Here is a 27173-nt window from a genome sequence, read left to right on the forward strand (position 1 = left end):
GAGCAACACCTGAAACACATCTTTTACAGAACGCTTCATAAATAGCAGAGTCACAGTCTAGCATAGACCTGGGGCTTCCTGATAACGTCACTGACCTCCCGACACAGAAGCTCCCAGGAGCGGTCCTCGTAGCCTTCGCTGTGTTTTCACTGGAAGGCACGGCTCAGAAATGGACCAATTCCTCAGTGCTCTTACCCATTAGGCTTCAGCCACCACCTGATGCTAACTATGTCCAAACCCACAGCTCAGAGCTCTAGGCTTTCAGCCTACCCAAACTCATCCCTCCTCCAAATATGTTTTTGGGGACCAGCACCACCGAGGTAGAGACCTGGGCTGTCCTAACCCCATACGTCCTCCTCCTGAGAGGCCCTCCACCCACCCGCTCTCTCAGTCAGGCCATTGTTATTTCTTGTTTGGCTCGTGACACCTTTCTTATAGGTTCCCCCACCAGGCAGGCTTTCTTCTTCACCACAAGCTAGAAAAGTCTTTCAGAAGCACAAAGTGACAGATCATTACTTGCTTTAAAACCCTCAGGAGGTCACTATTACCTATAAGATCAAGTCAGACTCCTGACCTCAGCTCATTATGTTGTGCAAGACCTGGCCCCTGGCTGCATCTCAGGCCACCTTTTGTTCCTACCCACATGTACTCCTCTCCTTTTGCTCCCCCTAGACCAAGAGCAGTCCAAATAAGCCCCACCCCCTCACAGCCACTAGGCTCAGGCCTCAACACACAAGGACCACCACCTCCTCTACGATGCCGTTGCCTCCATCTGGGCGACAAAGCGCCCATGCCCACCTCCACTGACATGCCCCATCACTGTCTGTTTCTTTCAATGTCTTTTCCATTAGCGTGTGAGCTCTTTTCTGTGTCCCCAGCCCTCAAGAGAATGACTCGCACACAGTAAACGTTTGCCAAACAACAGAATGAGCCCACCAGGCTTCGCCTTTCCCTGACACCCAGGTGGACTTACCGACACAATCGCAGGTGGGGAACTCAGCCTGGGCTCTCTTTGCAGGTGTGTCCAGCAGACTCTTGGTGGGTGTGTCCAGATACTTAAGAGGTGACTCCAGGAAGCCACTGAGGGTGGGTGTGAGTGGGTTCTCGGCCTTGGTGGGTGTGGCCTCCTGGCCTCCCTCCTCTGAATGGAAGCAGGTGGTTGAGAGTACAGTCACAGCCCCTGAAGACTCGATCTTGATTTGCTTGGGGGAACGGGTAGAAAAAGGACTCTCGGGGGCTGGGAGACATGTTGGCTGGTTCTCGGGGTCCTGAATGGGCACAGATGGGGGGCCGGGAAGCCCAAAGCTATCCCCGAATTCAGCTTCAAACTGCCGGATGAGCTCTTCCAGCTTGTCATCGGCAGGGGGAAGAGGGCCGGCAGAGCCCGGCTGCAGGGTCACCATGGGGCTAGGGGACCTCATTTCCTGAGTAGGGGGCAGCAGGCTGTCCCCGGAGGGACTAGGTGCAAATAGCGCAAGAGAAGGTTCTGGGGGCAAGGGGACAGCAGAGCCCTGTGAAGCTGGGACAGGGGCAGGTGGATGTGCCTGCGCATCCTCAGAGGCTGGGGACCTCAGCCCTTCCAGGACAATTTGCCGCAGAGGCGGGAAGAGAGGCTGTGCTTCCCGTGGCCTGGACTTCTTGATCTGAATGGGCTTCCGGACACTGGGCTTGATCCCAAGGGCGGCTTTCTCAGTTCCCACGAGACCTCCAGCTGGTGCCAGGGGCTTCTTCTTCTTCTCCTTGGGTGGTCTGTCTGGAGGCCGTGGGGCAGGTGAACTTGGTGGGGCCCACCAGCCCGGAGCAGGAGGCTCCGTGGGAGGGGGGAAGGAGCCATCGTGGGCCTGGTCCAGGAAAAGAGTGCGCTTATGGTGAAGGTGCTGCTGCAGGGCGGTCTGGGCCTTCTGGTGGGTGTCGGGCTCTGCGGGTGCGGCGGGAGCCTCCCTCTGGAGCATGGGGGATGGGGATGGGGCTGGGGAGGAAGAGGGCTCCTCCACCTTGACCTTGGGCTTGGTGGGCAGGGCCTCAGGCCGCTTGAATACTGACTGGATGTAATCACTGGCGCTGCCCAACAACTGCTCCAGTTCAGCCATGGGGTCAGGGCTTGGGCGGGGCATGGGCCAAGAGCTCCGTGGAGTTGCTGGTGGGGTATCAGTGCCCCAGGCTTCAGGAAACTCTGTCCTAGGAGTTGCTGGAGGGAAGGCAGGGCTATCAGGAGCAAAGGACGCGTGCTCTTCAGCGGGGACCACAGGCCATGAGGGAGCCCGGAGGTAGGACTGGGGAGACCGGAAAGGGGCAGGAGGGGACAAGGCCTCAGGGAGGGGGCAAGAAGCCTGGGAGGAGGAGTGGGAAGGCTGAGGGAGGGCAGAGGAGAGCTGTGTGAGGGCCTCAATGGCGATGGCTGTCTGCAGGCTGATGTTCTTTTCCTTGGCAATGCTCAGGGCACTCTGGGACAGGGGCAGGCCCTCTGGGGGAGGTATCTGGGGAACCTCAGAGCTGAGGAGTGGCCTGGTGCTGGGTGCTGGGAGGCCAGCCTCACCAGAAGGTAGAGTCCCTGGGAGCCTGGGCCGCTCTTCCCCTCCCTCCACGACCACAGACTTGATCTTCCCCTCCAGCCACTCGAGGTAGTCAGGGCATTCTGGGCCATCGCAGTTGCAGTTGGGCGGTTTCATGCCATGCCGAGCGAGGGCCAGGGCCGTCTGCAGTGTATCCAGGTCTTCGCTGCCAGCAGAGCAGCCCTCGGGCCCTGACCGGGGTCCCCTGCTGTTGTTCCCAGCCTCGCGATTCATCTCACGGTTGAAGGTTTCATAAAGCCGGGTGCTAAGGGCCCCATAAGAGGACACAGCTTCGGCCACAGCCGAAAAGGCCACCAGATCGTGGGCATCTTCCAGGCGAGCAGTGTGAGCTGGGCCTGGGGCAGCGTCCCAGTCGGGCTTCTGGTCTACTCGCCAAGGACCCCCAGTCCCCAGCAGACTGGGTCCAGCGGGTTCTCTAGCACCATTGACCGGCACCCCTGAGGCGCTTAGCTGCCGTGAGTCCCCATGGTACACTGGCCCTGAGTCCATCTGACCTGGAACAGGTCCATCAACTGGGCTGAGCTCTGAGCCTGTCTGAAGAAAGAAAGAGAGAGAGAAAAAGAGGAAAAAGATGAGCCATAATATTAGAAATGCACTGTCCTGCTTCACACCATTCAGATGCACACCTAAACCCTGCTTTTCTTGCAAACTCTGTCTCTGATACAGCTTGAACCTGAACTCATCTTGTCTCCTTTCCCAGCTAGCTGCACCAACAAAAATGAAAGGTAGGTCTTTAAAAGGTCCTAATCCAGAATTCTGAATTCTGTCGCTCACATCCTTTTAGAGCCTAAGATCAATCACACTGACAAGGCTCCCCAGAAACCAAGCATTTATTAAGAAGTTCCCCAAAAGATCGTTAACTCTCAATAACCAAAGTGACACCAGGACTACACTGATTTTGGTTTTTGTCAAGAGAAAGCTAACCAAGCACACCAACTAGCAATATGCCATAAGTGTGCAGTGTGTGTGTGTACAGGGAGGGAGCGAGCAGCCTTTATGAACAAATGCAGCCCGGACAAGGGGTCAGCCACAGCTTTTCAGTGGGAAGGAACCCACAGTATTTTTTCTCTGCCTGTTACTGTCCTCACTTAAGCCCTGGCTGAGCTCTGAGAGCTGGCGACAAGATGACATTCCCACTCCCAGTCCCAGCCAGGCCCAAGGGAAACACTGATGATTGGACACTGCGTGCGCTTAGCACCTCTTGCCGAGCCGGTCATGCCAGTAACAAGCAAGTTGCTATTTGGATGAAGATCCAGGCCTCTTCCCAAGCCCAAAACCACCCCTATACACCTGGTACCCAGCAAAGCACACAGAAGGGGGAGGGCATAAAAAGGAAGGAGCCAGGTGGCCCAGCCCAGCAACTTAAAAGCTGATACAAAAATGTGAAATTCAGTTTGCAGAATTCATCCCTCCAGAAAGGAAAGTTCTTCCTTACAACAGAATGCCAACAAAAAAATGTAGGAGGGATGGATGATGGATTTGGGAAGTCCTCAGTGGATGCTACAATTAGCAGGTGAAAGCTTGATGGGGCACAGGATATATACATGGTCTCAAAGTATTTCGTCAAAAATCACTGAGTTATAATAGTAAAGAGAAATCTGGCAGACATCACCTTAACCGAATGATCAAAGTTATCATCACCAATATTGCAACCAACATCATGAGATTCTTGATATGATACACTGAGAAGGTTATAACATCACTCACACAGAACTCCAGCCAAAATGTACAACCTGAATCTAATTATGAGGAAACATAAAATAAATCCAAATTGGAGGGCATTCGAGATAGCACCTGGATTGTTTTCTTCAAAAATTTCAAAGACAAGAAAGACAAACATCTCTGCAAACATCTTCAGCTTACTGAAGACACAGGATGGTGAAATGCATGCTCATGGGTTAGCTCTTGGACTGGGGAAAACAGCTTAAACGTACACCATTGGGACATGTGATGCAATTTGAATATGGATGTGGATAAGATCACACTGTGTCAATCTCGGTCTTCTTGACTTGGGATTATTTTACTGATTATGTAAAAGGATGTCTTTGTCCTTAGGACACGGAAAACACACACTGAAGTATTCAGGGTAAAGGAACAGAGTATCTCTAACAATCTCAAGTGGTTCAGAAAAGTATTATATGCATATAAAAAATATACACATATAAAGAAAATGACAAAGCGAAATGTGAACCATTTTAGTATGTGGGAGTCCCAGGTACTTTTCTTGCAACCTTTCTATAAACGCTAAAATAAAGTGTATTAAACAGAGGGTTAAAATGATACTAGTCCCCGGACTGTCAGACATGGCCATCCTGGGCTCCAAAGCAGTGGTGGGAAGGTGGGATTTGGGATCAGCCCTACGGGAGGTGAGCAGAGGTCCAGCCTACGGTTCCCACCCCATCCTCGTCATTGCTCCAACTCTGGTCACTAAGGACTCACATGCTTTTCCAACAGACTTTTCTGAGATTTGCACGTGTAATTCTCATTGCCGGGAATGCCCTGCCCAGCCTCTGTGGGGCCACTCTAGCTTATCCTCAAACACCAGCTCAATGTCACCTCCTCCCCGACCTGGTTGGCAGACATACCTGTGGCTCCTTCCCCCAGCCTCCCATAGCACCTTGTAGATGCCTCTATTAGCACTTTTCACATGCTCCTACTATTATTCAAGCAGCTGCCTCTCCCACCAGATGCTAGCTCCTTCAAGACAAAGTCCGAATCTTAACCACTTCTGCACCTCCTGCCCACAGCTGCTGCAGTAACACCCTCGCAGCCCAGGGAAAGGCTTCCCATCCCCCACCGGCCACAGACTAAGCTGCCTTTCCCTGACTCTCTCTCCAAACGTGGAACTAGGAAAGAAACCTTTCCCTTAGGAATGTGGTTGATCACCCAGTAGTCCCTTCCCTCCTTCTCAAAACCTAAACTACCACAACAGCAAAGGCTACAAAGTCTGAAGTGGCCAAATTTTACACGCTTCCGTGTAAAAGACAGAAGGAGCACGCGTAACCCAGAAGAAACATGAGGGAGTAGCAAGGATTTACAAAAACAGTGTCAGGAAGACTAATGCTGTGTGAGCTGAGGCTTCCCCAAAATGGTCAAGACAACTAAAAGGATTTAAAAAGTTATTTTTGGTTTGTGAATAAGAACAAGGAAGGGCTAGGCTGGCGCTTGTGCCTCTGAATTTCCTGGGAAAGAAAATGCTCTTCAGACCAAAAAGAGAAGGGCAGAGTGGACACAAAAAGGAAGGAAAGTAAAGCCAGGATGGGTGGGGAGATTTTAAGAAACTCTAAACTGCAGTTTCTCGGCCAGGGGATCCCACTGATCCATTCCTCAACACCTGCTGGTGATCCTGGAAGAAATATGCCGCCAGGAGAAGGTGTCTTCAGGCGAGAAAAGGGCAGGGATCATTCCCGACTTTAGTCCACTGAGCGAGGTCTGCCCCAGTAAGATTTCTGAATGGGTGACTGAGGAAACGAACCACAAAGAGCCAGGTTCACCAAAGGCCATCAACATCCAACTAATCTGCTTTTGTGTCCTATGGTCATCGGACCAGGGGATGGGGAGACATCCTGCCTTACAGGTCACAAACTCAAGCAAGCAAGGCAGTTCAAGGGCTGCAGGCCAAATGAGCCACAGATCTGTTTTGTTTGGCCTACACAGTATTTTTATTTGTCTTTCCAACACTAAAAAAATAATAATCAAATTTTACACGAAACCCAGATTATCTCAAAGGTCCACACTTCACCCGGCAGAAGAGCAACAGCTACCACTCCAGGTCACGCCCACACTCGCCATCTGACACTGCTTTCTTGAAACCAAGGCCAGGGGTCAGAGGTTACTTATTAATTGTCTGAATTCATGATCACTTCATTCGTTTGTGTTACTTGCCAAGCCCTTGCAGGCATTTGCACTTGTAACTTGGGCTACAGATGTTGAAGTTTCCTAAGATCTGCCATGATCCCTTCGTGGGCCAGAGAATTAATTACAGGGCCAGACAGGCTGGCTCACCACTGGCAGGATGACTACACTCAAACTCAAGTGGTGTATCAACTGGAGGGGGAAGGTCTTTAGTGGTCTGCCACAGGCCCCTGTCCTCAGAACTGTCCTGTTCAACATATTTATCAAGAATAATAGAGAAGGCACACTTATTAAACAGTCAAATGTTGAAAATAAGACGGATAGAGACAGGTTGACTGACAGGACCCGATGCCAAAAGGTCAACAGGCTGGAGAGAGAAAAAAAAAAAACCTAACAGGGTAAACAGGGTCTTATACTTAGGCCCCAAATCATGTATGTGCAAATCAAAGATGGCAGCACTGCACATAAAAATGTCTTCGGACGGGGCACCTGGGAGTCTCAGTCGGTTAAACGGCTGACTTCGGCTCAGGTCATGATCTCATGGTTTGTGAGTTCGAGCCCCACATCGGGCTCTGCACTGTCGGCTCAGAGCCTGGAGCATGCTTCAGATTCTGTATCACCCTCTCTCTCTGTCCCTTCCCCCCTCAGGCTCTCTCCCTGCCTCAAAAAGTAAATAAACATTAATAAATGGTGTTTAAAAAAAATGTCTTCGGAATCAGGAGAGGTGAAAGACCAGCTGATGATACACGCAAAGTGATCATTTGGCAACTTCAATTTTTTTTTTAACGTCTATTTTTGAGGGAGAGAATGAGACAGCACAAGTGGGGGCAGGGGGAGACAGACACACAGACACACACACACACAGAATCCAAAACAGGTTCCAGGCTCTTGAGCTGTCAGCACAGAGCCAAACATGGGGCCTGAACTCATGAACTGCAAGACCATGACCTGAACCAAAGTCAGACACTTAACCGACTGAGCCACCCAGGCGCCCCATGATTTGGCGGTTTCAAAAGGTCTTATAACTCGGGATTTTTTCCAACTTCTTTACTACAATCCACAGTAAGAAATGCATCTTACAACATGACCCATTATGCACTTACATATATGACAAGTTGGACAGATATTTCCCCTTACTAGACACACAAATGCCTCCCTCCCTCTCTCTTTCTGGCAGGTTTCAACCTTGTAAATTGATTTTATAGTCCACTAGTGGGTTGCAAGCCATAGCTGGACACATACACAGCCATAACCTGACTGGAGCAGGACCCACAGCACAGGTACTGACAGCCCCACTCTGCCCACCCAGTCCCTTCCTGACCTAGGATTTCCCTTGGGGCTACCCCTGAGGGGGCACAGAGCAGAGCAAGCCAGGCAGTTCAAAACCATAGAGGAACCCTTTGGGTTCTAACGAAGATAAATTCATGAAAGTCTTTAAACATCTGAAGTCTGTCAGTACACTGTTTCGAGTGACTTTAAGCTTTAGAGAAGTGAACTTAGGCTCAACTTAGGCAAGACTTAAAAATTTTTTTTAACATTTATATATTTTTGAGAGAGAGCGAGAGAGAGAGAGAGAGAACGCAAGCAGGGAAGGGAGCAGAGACACAGAATCTGAAGCAGGCTCTAGGCTCTGAACTGTCACCACAGAGCCCAACACTGGGATCAAATCCACCAGCTGGGAGATCATGACCTGAGCTGAAGTCTGAGGCTTAAACAACTGAGCCACCCAGGTGCCCCTAGGGAAGACTTTTAAAACTTAGAGATGCTAATGCACTGAATCTTGTCTCCCCTAACAACCAGGAGGCAGCAAGTCCTTATCAATGGAGACTTGAAAAAGGAACAAGACAGTTATCAGGCGATTACTGGAAGAGAGGCAGGACAATGCTGGAGGGTGGATGCTAGTTGAGGCCGTTCCAAAATCTCAGTTCAGAAATACCCCAGCTCTAAACCCTTCCAAGCTCTCTCTCTCAATCCTTGCTCCCCTCTGGGCTCCAGCAAGTGCCACTCCAAGGATGTTCCTCAGTGTCTGCTTTTTGTCTGGACCTCTCAACCAACCTCCAGCTGGCTCCAACCTCTGAGACGTGTTACAAGCCGAGAGAGAGCCAGCTTGTCTCAAACAGAACTGAACTCCTCTCCCCACCTACAACAGCCCCTTTTCCAATTTCCTATTCTTGCCGGCATGCTTACGCTCGCCAATGTTCCTAACCCCAACGTCACCCGTGTTCTTCCAGTGTGCCTGGTCACCAGACCCAAACAATTCTAAGTGAGAACACCTCTCTGTTCTATCTCCTCCCTCCCCATTCCTGCCCCAATTTGAGCCTTGGTGTGTGTGCACACTTCCGAATTGTCAACCTGCCAGTGTCCCCTTTAAGCAACTCTGTGTGCCCCCAGCCCCCACCTCAGCCACTATCTCTGTTGCTGATGATGTCTCACCTTCCCTCAAGACTCCCAGCACACTCTCAGGCCCAGCCACTATGCTGTGAGGTAGCCCAGGCCACATGCAAAGGGTACCTGCAGGTATCTGAGCTGACATTCTGAGAAGTCCCAGCCAATAGCTGCATCACCTGCCAAATGTGTGAGTAAAGGAATCCTTCAAGGATTTGAGCCCAGGGGTCAAGTTACCTCCAAGTTTTGAGCCTCCCCAGCTGAGGCCCTAAAAACATCAAGGGCCAGAGCCAAGCTTCCCATGCCATATCCTCCCTGACTTCTGAATCCAAGGGCTCCATGAGCATAATAAAATGATTACTTTATGCCACTAAATTTTGGGGTGGCATTAAAAACCAGACTGTATTTCAGGAACATTAAGACGTTTATAAGTGAAAAAAGACAGACTATAAACAAATGCCCCAAAGCACATGAGTGCTGTGAAAACAGTGTGGAACCCAGGGTGGGGGGTCACTTCTATCTGGGCGGGTGAACAGGGGAGTCAGGAAAAGTCTCACTTTGAGGGCACCTGGCTGGCAAAACTACTCTGCAAAGCTATTCCTGTCCCAAATTTACAGATGAAGAAACTGAGGCTCAGAGAGTTTAAGGAACTTGTCCATGATGCACAGGTAACAGGAAATAAAGCCAGAATTTAGAATCAGGTCCACCTGTCTCCACACTTCCTCCTTGGAGGTGTTCAAGTGGGAAGCCATGGCAGACAGGCTGTGGAGGATTCAGACACCTGTTGGGAGAATTAATTGTATGCTCATCACCATCTCTCCCAGCCCTGTGGTCCTTGGTCTCGAGGTCATGAGTTTTGAGCCCCAAGTTGGGCATAGAGATTACTTAAAAAAAAAAAAAAAAAAAAAAAAAAAGATCTCAACTCAAAGTAACCTTGGGGATAGGCAGGTATTTTGGAGGAGGGGGAGGAGAAGGAATTCCTGGAGGAGGGAGAAGCATATGCAAAAGCACAGATTCCTGAGAAGGCCTGCAGGCCCAGGGAAAGGTTAAGCTGGGGAGCACTGCTTGAGCACGTGTGTGGTGAGGACAGGCCTGTGGCTCACTGCAGAACTGATTTACCTTTTAGGAGGGGCAACCAAATGTCCCCGGGGAACTCAGACTGTAGGCTACAAGGCCGGCGGCCTAAAGACCAGTTAGGAGACGACACCAGGGTAAGGGCCTGAACTGAGTAAGGCAGCAGCAGGGAGATGAAGATGAACGACAGTGATGGGAAGAAATGATTAAATGTAGGGGCAAGAAACGGAACCAAGCGCCCCTGATGAAGTCCTTCTTCACCAGTCCTGCCCACCACAGGGTATGAACCAGACCCCACAGTCACCATGCACAGCCACCTTCTGTTGGGGGATCTCTTCCTGGGAGTATGACCAAGTACACTGCAAGCTCCTGCACTAAAGCTTCCATCACACCTTCAGAACCTGGCAGAGTACTCAGTAGATGTTCAGAAAGATCTGCTGCTTCTTCCTCCCAGGAGCTGGCAGCTAGTAGCCTTGAAAAGAGGGTCTGTGAAGCTCTGGGCAGAGCGGGCGGCGGCTCCTCTACTGGGCACCTGGCAACAACGTTCACACTATAGACGCCCGTGAAGCTGCCAGTGCCGTCAGGAATACCTTGTCATAAGTGACTTAGGAACCTGACAACTCATCTTGGAACAGCCTGCCCCAACTCTGCCCTCCAGAGAAAGGCCCACCAAAAGTGGGCCCCTTATGGCCTCTTTCCAGGTATAAAACCTCGCCTTGGCCTCCACATACCTACCTTATGTGGAGGTAGGGATCCACATACCCTACCTTACCCAGTCCGTTCCCTGCCTCACAGTGTGACTAGCAAGGCTCTGACCCATCCCAAGCTCAGCCTTGTCCAAGCTGGGGGTGCCCCTCAATGGGGGGACAACAGGGGCTTGTTACTACCAGACTAAATCCCCTTCTCAGATCCAAGAAGAGTCTTAATCCCTCACCCCACTTCATGAAGACTTGCCAAGTGCATCCAGCATTGCCAGCCCATCCTCATGATTCTAACCCTGAGGGGACCCAGGTCTCCCTCCAGTGGTCTAGGAACCTCTATTGGGATTGGTCCCTGTACCCTGCCTAGTCGGGATTCCCAAGATTCCTCCCACCTCCCCCTTTACAGCCAACTCCTTCTGCTCCCAATTCCCCATAGCTGGTCCCCCAGACATCTGCAGGTATTCAACAACAGCCCACCCTCCCCACCTGAGGGGCTCCAGAGAAGTATGAAACCACATCCCCAAACATCTCATTTTGTCTAGAACACAGGGAGAGCAGCAGAAAAATACTACATTTTTCCAAGTCTTTTCTGACTCTCAGACTATCAATACACTGAAACCAAATCAGCAATCCCCTATCAAAGGAAACAGAAGGAAGGAAGGAAGATAAAGACTACCATCTTGAGAGATCAAAGTCCTCGTTGACCATACCATCTCAGGGCCTCTAGGAAAGGAGGAGTCATAAGAGGCACAGAGTCCAGAGGGTTTTCTGCTGGCCGTCAGCACTTACACACCATGTTAGAAGAAACCTGTCTGGGAAGGTGTATCCAGCCAGGATGAAAAAGTCTGCAGTCAATAAAGGCCAGTGGCTGGGAGGTAGGGCCGGTCTAGGGTGCATCCTTACGGTGGAATCTCCAAGAACGAATTCTCGTGGGATTCCAAGACAGTGGTGGCCACTCCCCACCCAGCTGGCCAGTAGACCCCACCCAGCACTTTCCCGCCTCTGCCAGCAGCTCAGCTCCTCTGCCCTCCAGCAGCTGTTCAGGGGGTTGGACTTCCCAGCTCCGCCCTTTCCCCTAGTCCTAGAGGTCGGCAGCCAAGCCCTTCCTCCCCTCCCCCAATGTCTCATTGCACAGGGGCTGTATTTATGGCAAGCTCCGTCTAGAGGTGATCAATTATTCATCTCTTAAGAGGATTCTCCCCTCCTGGGATTTACTGATGAAACAAATCTGTGAGTGGGAAAGGAGACTTTCAGGGGAGCCCTTTCAGGGGATGTGCGTGCGTGCGTGCGTGCGTGTGTGTGTGTGTGTGTGTGTGTGTGTGTGTGTGTATACACTGGCTAGCCCGGTCCCATGTCTGCACTCTCCACACCAAGCTCTCTGCAAACAGCAAATCTCGGGAGTTATGTCTAACTTCTGGAGACTGTCACGTATTGGCAAAGGGTGTTCCTGTATGAGGTGGGGGGAGGCAGTGGCTCTTGCGGTTAGTATGTACATATCAATAAAACACTTTAAAATCTAATTTTTTTTTTCCTACTACAAATTGGATACAGATGCAGCAGATCTCTCAATGGCTGGGATGATGCTTGGGAAAAAGCTGAATTAGACTTGATGACCTCAGACCTAATTCCCTGAGCTCACCATATCTGGCAGAAGCACAGGCTGTCACTGTTCATGCCCTCTGCCCCAACAGTAATCAATGTGGTTTCAGGGAAGAAAGGAAGAGAAACTAGGAAAAGTCTAAGGACTCTGATGGAACACTTTTAGACGGGCTGAGCATCATGCTAATCACTACCCCCTCACTTATTTCCTCCAATCATCATAAACTTCTACAAGATAGAGATGTACCTCCACAGATGAGGACCCTGAACACAGGCTAAGTAACTTTCGCAAGATCACAAAGCAATCCAGAAGAGCACAGCGATTTTTAACCATTAAGTATTCCTAATCTCACTTCAGGAAATGTAAACAAAATAAGACAATTAGGGGCGCCTGGGTGGCGCAGTCGGTTAAGCGTCCGACTTCAGCCAGGTCACGATCTCACGGTCCGGGAGTTCGAGCCCCGCGTCGGGCTCTGGGCTGATGGCTCAGAGCCTGGAGCCTGTTTCCGATTCTGTGTCTCCCTCTCTCTCTGCCCCTCCCCCGTTCATGCTCTGTCTCTCTCTGTCCCAAAAATAAATAAACGTTGAAAAAAAAAATTTTTTTTAAAAAATAAAGAAACAAAAAAGTTACATGTGCCAAAGATTTCCCCTAAAGCATTAACGGTAAAAAATTACAAATACCTTAAGTGTCCCAACAATCGGGGATTGGTTTTAAAGTGCTTTGTTAGTTCTTCTTCACAAAAAGAAAATGGGGAATAAACATGAAAAAAAAATACTCGACTCCATTAGTAATCAGAGAAATACAAAATAAGACCGCTGTGAGACTCCATTTTATATTCTCTATATAGCATTTAGTTTCAGCTTAATTCTGCTGGTATACACTAGAGAAAAATCATCAATGTCCAATCATTCCTAGTCTCACCGGCTATTTTTTTTTTTTTTAATATTTTGTCTTTTAAGTAGTGTTTTTTTAGTGTTTATTTTTGAGACAGCGAGCGAGAGAGTGAGCGAGTGGGGTAGGGCAGAGAGAGAGGGAGACACAGAATCCGAAAGCAGGCTCCAGGCTTTGAGCTGTCAGCACAGAGCCTGACGCAGGGCTCGAACTCATGAACCGCAAGATCATGACCTGAGCCGAAGCGGGACAGATGTTTAACCGACGGAGCCACCCAGGTGCCCTTCACTGGCTATTTCTGAAATAAGTACTGGTACACTGTCCATAGAATATGTTGTTATTTCTTTTATGAATACTTGTCTTAGGCCTTTTCTTCCACATGGCAACCTTTCTTTGGAAAATAAAGTACATAAATATTCATTCTTTCATCCTAATTGTTATTCTGTACATGTATTAGCATGCCTCTTTAGTTTACTTAGGGTAGGACAGGATGCTAAGATATCACTTGAAGTACAATCTTGGTTAATTGGAATCTAGCTTACTCTTATTTTAATAACTTTATTTTAATAAAATGAACAAGATCTCAAAATGAAGAAAAAAAAAGACTGTTTAATTCATATTTTGCCCTCACCAGTTACTAGCTGTGTGAACTTCCACAAGTTAGTTAACCTGTGTCTCATTCCTTTATCTGTAAATCTGGGGTTAAAAGTGAACCTCTCTGTGCCTTTGTTTCCTCATCTGTATATCAGGGGTTAATAACAGTACCTAACCTCACAAGGTTGTCATGATTAAACAAATTAACACGTGAAGAACACTTACAATAGTACCAGGTACCTAATAAGTCCCATGAAAGGGTACTTTTGTTTCACACGAAGTGCTGGTGGGGTTTAGCAGGAATTTTTTTTCTCACACACCACCAGTAGAGGGCAAAACAGAAGAACCATTTTGGAAACGTTTGTGGTGTTTCTTTTGATGTTAAACATACCCATACCCCATCATCTTGCAATTCCACTCCCAGAGAAACTCTGCACACATGCATCAGGAGATGTGTACTCAAGGGTTCATCGCAGCATTACTCATAAAAACCAAATTGTGGAAATACTTTTAACTGCCCACCAACCAGAGGGACAAAAGAATATTATACAGCAGTGCAAACAAATGAACCACAGGAACACAAACAAATCTCAGAAACTACACTGAGTTAAAAAAAAAAAAAAAAAGTAAGCCTCGGAAGACTATATATAGACTACCAATTCTACAAAGCTCAAACAAAAAAATAAAATTAAATGTATAAGATTTAACAAAATGTATGTAATTAAAACTTGTTTTTAAAGCAAGAGAATGATAAACACAAAATTCAAGGGATTGGTAACCTCGGTAAAGAAGGGGTACAGGGCTAGGGGAAACACCCAGGTGGTTTCAGTGATGTTGGCAATGTTCTAGTTTTTATCTTGGGTAGGTACTTCACATGTGTGCATTATCATGCTTTATCTGTTTAACGTACGTAAAACACTAGGTCAAGTATGTTTCAAATAATATGTAAGAGTGCTCGCTTTGGTAGCACATACTAAAATTGGATACAGAGAAGATGAACATGGTCCCTACCCAAGGATGACACCCAAATAATACGTAAGAACAGTTATAATACATACTACTTCATCAGTACACGTATAACTGCTTAAAACGATAAAAAAAAAAAAAAAAAGAACGTTTTGGGGTGCCTGGGTGGCTCAGTCGGTTAAGGGACCGGTTCTCGCTTTCAGCTCAGGTCATGATCTCAGAGTTCCTAAGTTCCAGGGCCAGGATGTCCAAACAGCCTAGCGTTTGCTCGGGGCTATGCTACAAGTGCAGAGCCTGCTTGGGATTCTCTTTCTCCCTCTCTCTCTGCTCCTGCCCAGCTCACGCTTGCATGCTCTTTCTCTCAAAATAAATAAGCAAACGTTAAAAAAAAAAAAAGAACATTTTTATAAAAACACAGGGAAATGTCTGAAATGAAAAAAGAAACTCAAGAATGTACTTGTACTCATAAATAGATGCTTCCTGAGGGTTTTTATGACGGGGAAGTGTTTATACACTATTTGAAGTGGAAAAACGAAACAAGATCCAAAATATTGCCCAATTTAAGAATTCAGTTCTGTCCACGATGCACGCTTGTGCACACACACAAAACACCAAGGGAAAATACGCAGAAATGTTAACAATGCTCATCGCATGGTAGTATAGAATGGGAATATTTTCTTGTTCATAGTCCCCATAATTCATTTGAAGCATCAGATTTTTATTTAAGGGGAAAGTGTTAGAATAGAGTAGGTACAACACACCTGAAACCTCACACACACTAGGCTTGAACAAAGACTGGAAGGGGGCTTCAGGGAGAGGAATTTGTGGATGAAGTTTCTTCTTGCTATTTCTGTTGCTACGGAGTTGTTTGTATTACCCATCTCCCGAACACGCGCGCGCGCGCGCGCGCACACACACACACACACACACACACACACTCACACACACAGAGGGAGGGAGGAGGGGAGGGGAGGGGAGGGGAGGGGAGGGGAGGGGAGGGGAGGGGAGGGAAAAAGTAGGAAAAATCCTACAACATGAGCGCACTCTGAAGGGGAAAACTGGGTGTGGGTGAGGTGGAGTGAGGAGCCTGAAGTTCCCCGCCCATCAAAAGTTCTCTGTAGCTCGCTGTGCTCCCACCAAGGTCCAAGGTAAAGCCCCACCACGCAGCGCCCGCACGGAAGCCTCCTCCCCCAGCAGCGCCATCCTCAGCCGGAGCGACCCGGCAGCTGGCGGGGTGCGTGCTGGGTGGGGGCGGGGAGCCCAGTCCAGGCGCCGCCCCCTGATCTGTGGCCAACGCGGCCAGCTCTCCCGACGGAAGCCCCTGCCTCGAGCAGCCGGTGGCGGCCCGGCCAGGGGCCAGCGGGGAGGAAATCGAGCCGACCACATCTGAGGCCTGGCGAAAGGCGCAGCAGCTGCCTCCGAAGCCGCCAGCGCACGAGAACCAGGGCAGGACGAAGAGGCGGCTCCTTGGCCAGACAGCAAAACACACACACACACAAACACACACACACACGCACGCATACACGCACACGCACGCACGCGCCCCTCCAGCAGCCGCTGGGGCCATCGGCCAAGCCACGCAGTGCACGTCCAGACAAGCCCCCATCAACCCCCAGCGAGGCTGGGCACTCCCACAGCTCCACCCACCCGACTGCCCATACCCGGTTCTCACCACCCACCTCCCACCCCCAAGTCTAAACGTGGAGGAAATGAGAAAGCAAACCCGCCATCGCCACAGTCTGATGAGCACCAACCCTGACCAACAGCCCCATGCACTTTCCCTAAAGGTACCCCAAAGCGTACAAAACCTACTGGCCCTTCAGGTGTACCAAAGGACAAGGCTGATGATGAGAGCAGCTAACAGTTTTGAATGCCTCGTGCGAAACCGTGGATTAAGCAAGTACTTTCATGTCCAAATGTAACCTTTTCAAGTCTTCCAACAACCCAACATCCATTTTAGTGGATAAGCAAATAAATAAGGCACAGTTAAGGAACATACTCCAAGGCTCAACGCTGGTGCGAGGAAAGCCCAATCTAACAGCGGAGGGAAGTGTGCATGCCCCTGGCCAAGCTTCTCATCTATTGAGAATGAGCTCCCTTATGTGCAGGAGAGTCTCGCAATCCGTGGATTTCAGCCTCCCTCGGACCCCTGTCAAGTGAGTTTGCCCCCAGTCATTCCTTTCTCAAGGACTCAAGAGGCCTTACATTTTTTCATTCAACAACAACAAAAACTTTAAGCCACCACCCAAAAATCTGGAGGAAAAGTAGATTTTGGCAGAGGGGCCTCCAGCCATCAGTCATAAGACTGACTTCCCATGGTTGGCTAGGAAATGGAAAGGGGTGGGGCTGGCACTGCCACTTAGAAAAGCCTGGTGATGGGAAATTAGGGAATGCAGCTAAATTCTATTTATCCTAAACCCCTGGGGGGAAAAAAAATCACTCAACATATCTCAGTATAAAGTCTCATTTATACTACTTCTTTTTGGTTTCAATGGTAAAAATAAGCAAATAGGTAGATAGGTAAGTAGGCAGATACATGTATCAAAGGCAATAAAGATCCTGCCATCTCGCTCCTAGGAATTCAGGTTTATAAATTTGCACTTCAAAAAATGTTCTCTACACATTAGTGAAAATTGAAAACTCTGGATGAGGGGAACAGTTTGGTACATAACACAATTCAATGGAATATTATACAGTCATCAAAAGCCATAAAGTATGAACACGAAGGAAATGCTAAAATGGACAGTAAAAATAGAGTACCACACTATATGAAGGTTATTACTACAACTATGTAAAACCATGCAGAAAAATGACAAAAGAGGGAAGACAGTCTTTTTAAAAAGCAGAAACAGCTAGAGTGGCCCCACAGAATAATAAAATTTCACCTACTGATGCCATCAGCACATCATAACAATCACAGCTGTCATACATGCATACATATGTATTAATTCACGTATCCTTCCAACAAACGTGTGTTGAGTACTTACAACATGAATGCTACTTTTAGGCACTGGGGACGCAGCAGTGAATGAGCAGTCTCTGCCTCATGAACAGAGACTTTTTAGATGTTTGGATTTGTCTTAGATCTCATTCAAAGGAAAGTTCCTTTAGGACAGACCCGTACCACTATCTCTAAAATGTGTATGGCAGCATTAATCTACGGTATGCACTCTGTGGCTTTGAATAGGTGATGAAAGCATTGAAAACTGATACTAATTATGAGTTTATCTCTGAATGAAGCTGCCCTTTGTGCGGTTGCTGTTAGAATATCACAGCCACTCTAAAACTCATTACAGAGCCAAGGAAAACTCTGGTGGATGACCCAAAAGAATAAAGAGGGGTTCTAAAAATAGAATGATAAGAAAGGTAAAGAAGAGGTTCAACAGAAGACGCCGAGGGAGGTGGAAGAACAGGAGTTTCTGTCCCTGAAAAGTGGAAAGTAAGTAAAAACTAGGAGCTCCCATTTCCCAGAGACAACTACAGTTTATATCTGGTGCCTTTTTTTTCCTATGCAACATGTACTTCGTTTATAAAATTGGGATCACTGGGGGCACCTGGGTGGCTCAGTCGGTTAAGCGGCCGACTTCGGCTCAGGTCATGATCTCGTGGTCCGTGAGTTCAAGCCCCGCGTCGGGCTCTGTGCTGACTGCTCAGAGCCTGGAGCCTGTTTCAGATTCTGTGTCTCCCTCTCTCTGACTCTCCCCCGTTCATGGTCTGTCTCTATCTCAAAAATAAATAAATGTTAAAAAAAAATTAAAAAATAAAAATTAAAAAAAAATAAAATTGGGATCACTGAATATATTCGGGGTTTTTAAATGTTTTTTAATTTCGGTTTTAAATAAATTCGGGGTTTCTTCCCTTACTGTATCATAGGTATTTTCATAGTGTCAACTCTTCTTCAAGAGTTTCACTGCGGACAGCTGCACTGCCTTCCCTGGCACGTTTGTGGGGTACACACACACACGGTATACGTATATAGAACACACGCAGGGCATACATATAACCCCTCAAGTGAATGCCAAGGTTCCCTTGTGTTTTTGTTGCATTCCCATGGCACAGACTGACTACGGGGGTAGTTTCTTTCCTTATCCTCCTGCCTCTGTTTGGGGTTGTGATTCCTCTGAGGACAGGAATGGACAGTTGGCACAAGTCAGGGCTCTGGTCAGCTGAACGGGTAGACGCTACCAGCCCCAAAGGCTGTAGGTAACAACCCTGACAACAAGTAGGATTTAACTCACGTTAGTACAAGCGTTTCATCTCATTTCAGTGACAGTTCACTAGTTATGTCTCTGATCTGCCTTTGGGGAGGAATATTACACAGCCATAAAAAGGAATGATGTCCTGGTACATGGTACAACATAGATGAACCTTGAAAATATCACATTAAGTGAAAGAAGTCAGACACGAAAGGCCACATACTGTATGACTGCATTTACATGAAACGTCCAGATTAGGCAAATCCATAGAGACAAAAAGACTAGTGGTTGCTGGAGAACAAGGATCAGGTAAATGCTATTGAGTAGTTTCTTTCTGAGGTGATGGAAATGTTCTGAAAGAGAAGTGATGGTTGCACAACTCTCAATATACTCAAAACCACTGAATTATACACCTTACATGGTATGTGAATTGAATCGCAATAAAACTGTAATTAAAAAAAAATCTTTTCAAGAAAACCTACATCTCCATTTCTGTAAGAAGCTTCAGGACAAAAGCAGAAACAACATGTGCTCAAGAGAGGATGGCTGAGCTGGTGAGCCCACTGCAAAGGTGAAGGGTAAGGGACAGAGGAATGTCAGGAAACTTAATGGAAACTCTTCTTTGTAACTCTTTCACAAGGATCTGACACTTCCTTTATTTCCCCATTGGGTCACAGTGAAAGTGAAAACAAGGGAGGTCTTAACTCGGGGTGAGTGCTGGTGGTCAGGAGGGGGAGACCACCTTCCACTCCACCACCACACTTAGAAAGGAAAAGCTCTTCAGCACAGCAGGGGCATGGTACCTCCTATGAGGCGCAGAAAGCAGGCTGGTGTGGCCACGAGCTGTATGCTGAGAAAGAAAGAGATGGCCACTGAAGATGCATAGGAAGGGCCCCCAAAACCAAGAATCACTGACATAAACTCCACTGATCAGCTGAGCAGTCTTAGGCAACAGTCATGACATATAGGTGGGTTCAAAAGGTCCTTACTGAAGAAGGAGGAAAACAAGAATGAGAAGAAGAAGAAAAATTGGGAAAGGGTATCTGCAAGAGGTTGAGTAAAATTAAAGCAAATAAGACAGAGAATATATATTAAGCAATCAGCATGCCCTTAAAAAGTGTAATGCAAACCATTTTGTTGAAAAAACGAATGTTTTTAATATCCACAATATAAGAGGGTACTGCTACTGCCAGATAACCTTGCAGTCAACTACCTGCTAAGTGTTCCCCCTGTCATGTGAATGACTGCTCTAGAACCTCCCCGGGAGGAGCTGGGGCAGGTGAGCAGGTGACTTACATCCTCAGGCCCAGCTTCAAGACATATCCCGAGCTCCCACTTTGGCTGGAGATGAACAAGTCCTAGCCACCAACCCCAAAACTGCCAGGGGAGGGAGATTAAAAATCACATCCCCAACCCGAGGGTGTCACTCCTCAGAAAGCAGCTGCCGTGCCCCACCCAAGGCCATAATCCTTGCTCCTCAGCTTGTTCTCAAGGGAAAGGCTGGACCAGTTTTAAAGTCCCTCTGTCTCCCCAGCTATGGCCTTGATCTCTGGCCAACACCGAATCAGCTAGGAAAGGGGTGGGGGTGGGGCACTGTGGCCTGGCACTACAAAGACAGAGGGGCAAAGCCAAAGGCAGAAGGCGGCAGGTGGCTGATGATAAAGACCTAGCAGCAAGGTATTCACCTGGAGCTGGGGGGCATGTGAGCAGGACAGCACTTCAGCAGAGATACCAGCTGGCCAGCCCCGCTTTTCTAAGATTGTTTTACATAGCCCTGGATAAGTCATTTTATCTCTAGGCCTCAAATTCCTCATCTGCTTTTAAAAAATTCTTTATAAATGTCAGGAAAATCTGAGGATCTGCTCTAGATTGAAGGAGACAAAGAAACCTGAGCACACAGAATATGTGTGACCTGGGTTTGTTTTTTTTTCCTACAAAAGGTTGTGACAATGGGGAAAATGTGAACAAAGCCTATAGATTAGTTTATTAATGTTAATGTTAGTGTTCGTAAAGTCTGTAGATCAGGTCTGTAGCAGTAGTGTATCTATGTTAATTTCCTGAGTTTGATCATGGCGCTGCAGTTTTTTATGTGATTTTAGAAAATTCACATTCGGGACACCTGGCTGGATCATTCGGTAGAACATGTGACTGTTGATCTTGAGGTTGTAAATTCAAGCCCCGTGTTGGGTGTGGAGATTACTTAAAAAATAAAATCTAAAAAAAAAAAAAAAAAAAAAAGAAGAAGGGGCACCTGGGTGGCTTAGTTGGTTAAGAATCAGATTCTTGATTTCAGCTCAGGTCATTATCTAATGGTTTGTGAGTTCGAGCCCCACACTGGGCTCTGCACTGAGGGCAAGGAGCCTGCTTGGGATTCTTGGGATTCTCCGTCTCCCTCTGTCTCTGCCCCTCCCCCGCCTGCATGTGTGCTCTAGCTCTCAAAAATAAATAAATAAACATTAAAAAAGAAAATCCACACTCAAGTAGTTAGAAGTGAAAGGCATCATGTCTGCTACTTACTTTCAAATGGTTCAAATAAAAATTACGGAGAAAAAGAAAACAAAGCAAATGTAGTAAAATGTTAACATTTGGAAATCTGAGTGAAGAGAATTCTTTGTACATCCTTGCAACTCTTCTGAAACTCTGAAAGTATGCCAAAATTAAAATAGTTTTTAAAAGAATTATGTTACTAGATGATTGCTAAGACTCTTCTAGTTTCTGTAAAAAGGTAACACTCTCCACATTTTACAGACAAGGAACAGGAAACAGGAAGAGGTCAGCTCCTCAGCAGCAGGAGGGCTCTACAACTAGGGTCTCTGACTCAAGTCCTCCCTCCACCCAACCCCCAGATCTTCCTACCAGCAAAGGACAATGAGCCCCAGACACCACCTCAGATACTGGACAAGAACCTCAGAGCATAAGGCAATTAAGAAAGGGGCCACCTGGACAATGTCCGGGAGGCTGTCAAGAGAAGCAGAAAGCTTCGGAAAACAGACCACCCTGCTCTCCTCCCAAGATCCCTGCCCTCCACATGCACAGGGCACAGACAGTTCCTCTCATGCACACCCCACAGGCTAACCAGAGGCTTCAGCAACACGAGTGCACAAACTCCACCAGAACACAGCCTGGACAGGCAAGCACGGCAGCCCTCAGCCCCTCTGACGGAAATAACACAACATCTGGAAATCCTGTCAGTCTCCTAAATAAATCTAGGGTCAAGGGGGAAAAAAGAAATAAAAATCACAATTACATTGGTTTACTATTTATGCTACCTGTATGGGTCATGGTAAGTATGTACATTAACTATCATTAGTATATAAACTGATATGGGTATAAAAATAGAGTGGTTTCTGTGGAAAAAAGTCACAACTGCAGATGTGAAGATTAATGTCAATGAAAACAACTATTAACAGGGAAAAATTCTATATCCTTCTAAAACTGCTTCTATAAATAACTTTTGGTAAATATGAAGGAAATAAGTTAAGGCTCAATCCAAGAAGTTAGAAAATAAAAACTTTAAAAATGTAGGAAAGGAGCACCTGGCTGGCTCAGTCAGAGGAACATGCTGCTTTTGATCTCAGGGTCGTGAGTTTGAGCCCCATGTGGGATGTAGAGATTACTTAAATAGAACTTTAAAAAAATAAAAATAAATAAAAACGTAGGAAAAAGGAATCAGTAGACAGAAATAGTTGATTAGAAAACAAAATGTAGTAGTATTTATAAATGGAATCTAAGAGATGGCTCTCCAAAAGGCCATTAAAATAAACAAGCTTCTGGCAAAGCGATCATTTGAAAAATAAAAATATAAATAAACAGGGCTGAGTTGCCTGGGTGGCTCAGTCGGTTAAGCGTCTGACTTTGGCTCAGTTCATGATCTCACGGTCCGTGGGTTCAAGCCCCGCACTGGGCTCTGTGCTGACATCTCAGAGCCTGAAGCCTGCTTGGGATTCTGTGTGTGTGTGTGTGTGTCTCTCTCTCTCTGCCCCTCTGCTGCTTGTGCTCTCTTTCTCTCTCAAAAATAAATAACATCAAAAAAAATTTTTTTAAATATATATAGGGGTGCCTGGTTGACTCAGTCGGTTAAGCGTTGGACTTTGGCTCAGATTATCATCTCACAAGCCCCACGTCGGGCTCCATGCTGACAGCTCAAAGCCTGGAGCCTGCTTCAGATTCTGTGCCTCCTTCTCTCTCTGCCCCTCCCCTAGCTCATGCGCGCGCTCCCTCTCTCTCTCTCTCTCTCCAAAATAAACAAACATTAAAAAACATTTTTTAAAATATATATATAAACAATGTTGGAAATGTGAAAAGGAATATAACTATTATCAGTAAATAAGACATGAAATGCATTACTAAAAGCTTTGAAAATATTAATGAAAGGACAATTTTCTAAGAGGTAGAAATATTGAAAGTATCAATCACCAGACAAGTAGAAATGTATCAGAGAACTACCTCCCCCCAAAAGGGCACCACGCCCAGTAGTTATTACATTATTTTTCTAGCTCATAAAAATGGTGATCTCTTTTATTCTTTCATTTAATTCTCCCAGATCCCTATGAGGTAAGCACTATCTCTCTGTTTCACAGAAAAGGAATCCAAGGGCTCAGAGAGGCTAAAGCATTGTCTCTAAGTCACTGAGCCACACGTGGCTAACCTGGGACTCAGTCCCACAGCCTGACATTTCTGGGGTAAAGCCCAGAAAATTCTGTGTTCCAAAATGCTCAAGCACCTCTGTGATCAGCCAGGGTTAGAAACTTCTGGGCCCTTGCTACTTCGAGTGTGGTCCAACAAATAGCAGCATCAACCCCACCTGAAAGCTTGTTAGAAATGCAGAATCTCCTCTCTCTCTGGCCCCTCCCTCCCCCACTCAGAAAGAAAGGGGGAGGGGAGGGGAGGGGAGGGGAGGGGAGGGGAGGGGGGGGGGAGGGAAGGAAAAAGAAAGAAATACAGAATCTCAGGCCCCACCCCAGACCTGCTGCATTGGAAAATGCATTGTAAAGAGATTCCCAGGTGATTTGGATGAACATTAAAATGTGAGAAGCACTGGTCTGTCCTATATCCACCTGCCCAATCTCCTTCAATTCCTTTTAAAATCTGCAAAACCAGTGCCTGTTCTGTGTAGCACAACCAAAAATATCAGTCAATAAGTCAACTGACAACCGGAACTAGATTTGGTCGTATAACCATGTACCAAAAAAGTGTGACAAAATAAAACATTAAAAAATTAAAAGAAATGTCTAACATTTATCAAGGTCTGATAAAGACTTAATGCCACTAATATATGAAACTCTTACCCATAACAACACACCAAAAAATGGGCAAAAGAAATAAAAATATATTCACATAGAAGTGCCAATCCAACTAAACACAGCAATAAGAGATTTCAAATGTTATGCCAATTTTTATACCAATTAAAGAATAAAGGTTTTAAAACAAACATGTATTATTTTGTTGATAATCAGGGGAAAAATCAATTAAAATTAAAAAATATATATATATGATTGTTCTAGAAACACCAAAATATTAATAGGAATGCTAAGTGGTAAAATTATAGATGTTTCATTTTCTCCATTTGTTTATCTGAACTTCCTAGTTTTTCTGCAATGAATCTGTATTCTTTGTAACAGACAACAACAAAAACGTTTTACCTATTTCCTAGAGCCTGACCTTATTCTGAAATTTAACAGCTTTTACACTTAGTCTCTTGGCTTTTCACGAGCCTTTGAACAATATTTGGCCTTTTCACAAATCAGTCTTACAGGCATGTCCTCTCAATCATCAAGTGCTGGAACCCCAAATAAACAGAGCCTTTTTACATTACTCTGCACCCTGGCAATACTCCAACCCCAGTGGGCACGGGAATCGCCTGTAGGAAGCCGGCTACAGATGCAGACCCCCAGGTCCTACCCTTAGAGATCAACCCTGTGTGTCCACAGAGGGGATATGGACACAGGTGGTACCCCAACTACCTTGTGAGAAGCCCCCCAGCCTGCCAACAACCCTATGGGAGGGTAAGTGCAAAAAAGGGGAAAGTCTCAACTGGTTTAGAAATTGGGTGAACCGAGGGTCTCACAGGTTGTCAGGCAACTGGGTTCTCTTTCCACCCCTCCCCCTGCCGTGTGCGCACACAGGCTTGACCAGTCAACAGTCAGTGCTTCTGCTCTTTAAAGAGGGCAACAAGTGGGCAGGGGTAGGAAAAGCCTTCTCCAACAGGTGAGCTGAAGCCCTGAGGAGCCCTGCGTCGCAGCCTTCCTGCCAGAATGCACTCTGCTCCGGGAGAAGGCATTTGGAACGGCTCCACGGGTTTACGGAGGTCCATCTGTCAGAGTTTCTGCTCGGCACCCTGAGAAGGCGGCTCCTCCAGAGCTGGCAAAGATGCAACCTGGCTGCCACGAGGGACCCTGGGACCTGGCATGGCACTGGCGGGGCCCGTGATGACCTCCTGCAGCCCTGGGGCTGCTCCCCTGCCCTAGGTAGGCAGTAGGAGAGGGAGTAAGGCACGGGTGGGGTGGGGGCCCAGGGAAGTACATCCCCTCCCTCGTGGACCTCTTGGGCATCCCTTGGTTCCACTGTTTCCCAGGGGACTCTGGCAGAAGAGCCAGAGAAAGCGCTGCTCTCAGCTATGCCGCCTGAACATGAGAGAGGAGAATGAGCACAGACCACTGGCTAAATGCGAACCGTTCACCGCTGCTGCAAACACAACCTGGTGACACACTGAACCAGATGCACCACGGCTGTTACTGAGATTGGGAAGCTCACAGCCCACCTCTAACTGGCGTTTCTTTTACATACACAAGCCGAGTTAAGCCCTCCCCCACCTTCTTTTTAGGCAGGGCCAGAGGCAGGAATCTGACAGCAGCAGGGATTCCCACGCCTCCCAGTCTGTAGCCTGATGCCCCGGGGAAGGAGGTTCGCAGGTCCCGGTGGACACAGCCCTTCCTAGGCAGGCAGGCAGCTCCAACTCCATCCTCGTTCTCGGGGCAGCAGAGACCAGGGACCAGCTCCTATGGCACAAGTGCCATGGGGTCAGGACAGAGGGGCTTGCGCTGGCCAGCTCCATCAAGAGCTAGTGCCTCTCTAGGGGCACCTGAGTGGCTCAGTCAGCTAAGTGTCCGAGTCTTGATTTTGGCTCAGGTCATGATCTCACACTTTGTGCGATCGAGCCCCACAGGGGATCTGCACTGACAGCGCAGAGCCTGCTTGAGATTCTGTCGCTCCCTCTCTCTCTGCACCTCCTCCACTCGAGTGTACTTGCATGCACACGTGTGTGCTCTCTCTCAAAAACAAATAAACATTAAAAAAAACCTAGCGCCACTCATTCCCCAGTTACAAGTAGAAGCTTAAAATGCAAATGTGATGGGAAGGGTTAGCACATTGATAGGCTTTACCTAGAAGCTACGTGGTGGAAGTCTTAGACTCTGGAGAACAGTAGGGCAAAGAAGAAAGATGCCAGCTTCCTCAAGAAAGGAGACCAGGGACACAGAAGTGGAGCCAATTTCACAAGTGGTCTTTATAAGCTCCACTTTCAGCCTCCATGAATCTCCATCCCCAAAGAGCAGCCGCAGGTAAGTCTGTGTTTTGTGCTACCTTCAGGTGTCTGGGAACCGAGGAGGCAAGTCTCCCTACTAGTTAGTACTAATGAGAGTTAATGACAAGTGGGCTGTTGGTCTCAGGGTAATTATAAGGTGTGGGTTCACAGGACTCCTCCCTAATGTCTGCCTGTGGGAAAACAGCCCAGGACCTTCTTTTTGCCGTGGGGATCAGGCAGGTGCCCCATCTCTGTTATCCAGCTCACAGCCTCCAGGCTTGCAGCCAGGGCTGCTTTAGATTCTGCTCCTCAGACTGGCCCAGGTTGTCACACTTTGAGGAGGTGAAGCTCATTGCCTCTCTCATCAATTTGGTTCTACAGCCTTCATTAAAAGGATTTACTGCATGCTAGGCTTTGTGCCAGGTACTGGGAAACGAAATCAAGTAAGAAGAGCACCTCACCACAGAAACTCATACGAGGCCCTAAAGTACTGTTGCAGAGGTACCAACTTCGTGCATGGGGAATGGGGTAATGAGGGAATGAGGGGCTGCTGGCGCCCAGGGAGTGGGAGTGTTAGGGACCGTATCACAGAGCAGGGGACAAAAACCAGAACATTTCCACTATGTAATGTGTAACACAGGGGCATCTGGCTGGCTCAGTCGGAGGAGCATGCGACTCTTGATCTCAGGAATGTGAGTTCAAGCCCCATGCTGGGAGTAGAGATTACTTAACTAAATAAAAAAAATTTTAAGAGTGTAATAGAAAAAGTCTCATTCAGTACAGCAATAACAAGACCTACAACATCCTAGAAATGAA

At 47.4% G+C, this 27173-nt stretch overlaps 1 protein-coding gene and 1 non-coding gene across 7 annotated transcripts in view; one reads left to right on the top strand and one right to left on the bottom strand.

Annotated features, from left to right (window-relative positions):
- TET3 (tet methylcytosine dioxygenase 3) overlaps positions 1-27173 on the bottom strand; it is a 106090-nt gene that overhangs the window by 49640 nt on the left and 29277 nt on the right. For all 6 annotated transcript variants that reach the window (XM_086700817.1, XM_086700818.1, XM_086700820.1 and 3 more), the window contains one exon: positions 974-3107. In XM_086700817.1, the coding sequence (XP_086556943.1) occupies positions 974-3107 (2134 nt within the window). The remainder of the gene's footprint in view (positions 1-973; positions 3108-27173) is intronic.
- On the top strand, positions 14625-14726 carry LOC112869730 (U6 spliceosomal RNA). Its single transcript, XR_015249620.1, has one exon. It is a non-coding gene; the product is annotated as a U6 spliceosomal RNA (small nuclear RNA).

This window comes from Puma concolor, chromosome A3 (assembly GCF_028749965.1).
Source record: "Puma concolor isolate L17-30 chromosome A3, mPumCon1.1.hap2, whole genome shotgun sequence".
Taxonomy (NCBI): Eukaryota; Metazoa; Chordata; class Mammalia; order Carnivora; family Felidae; genus Puma; species Puma concolor.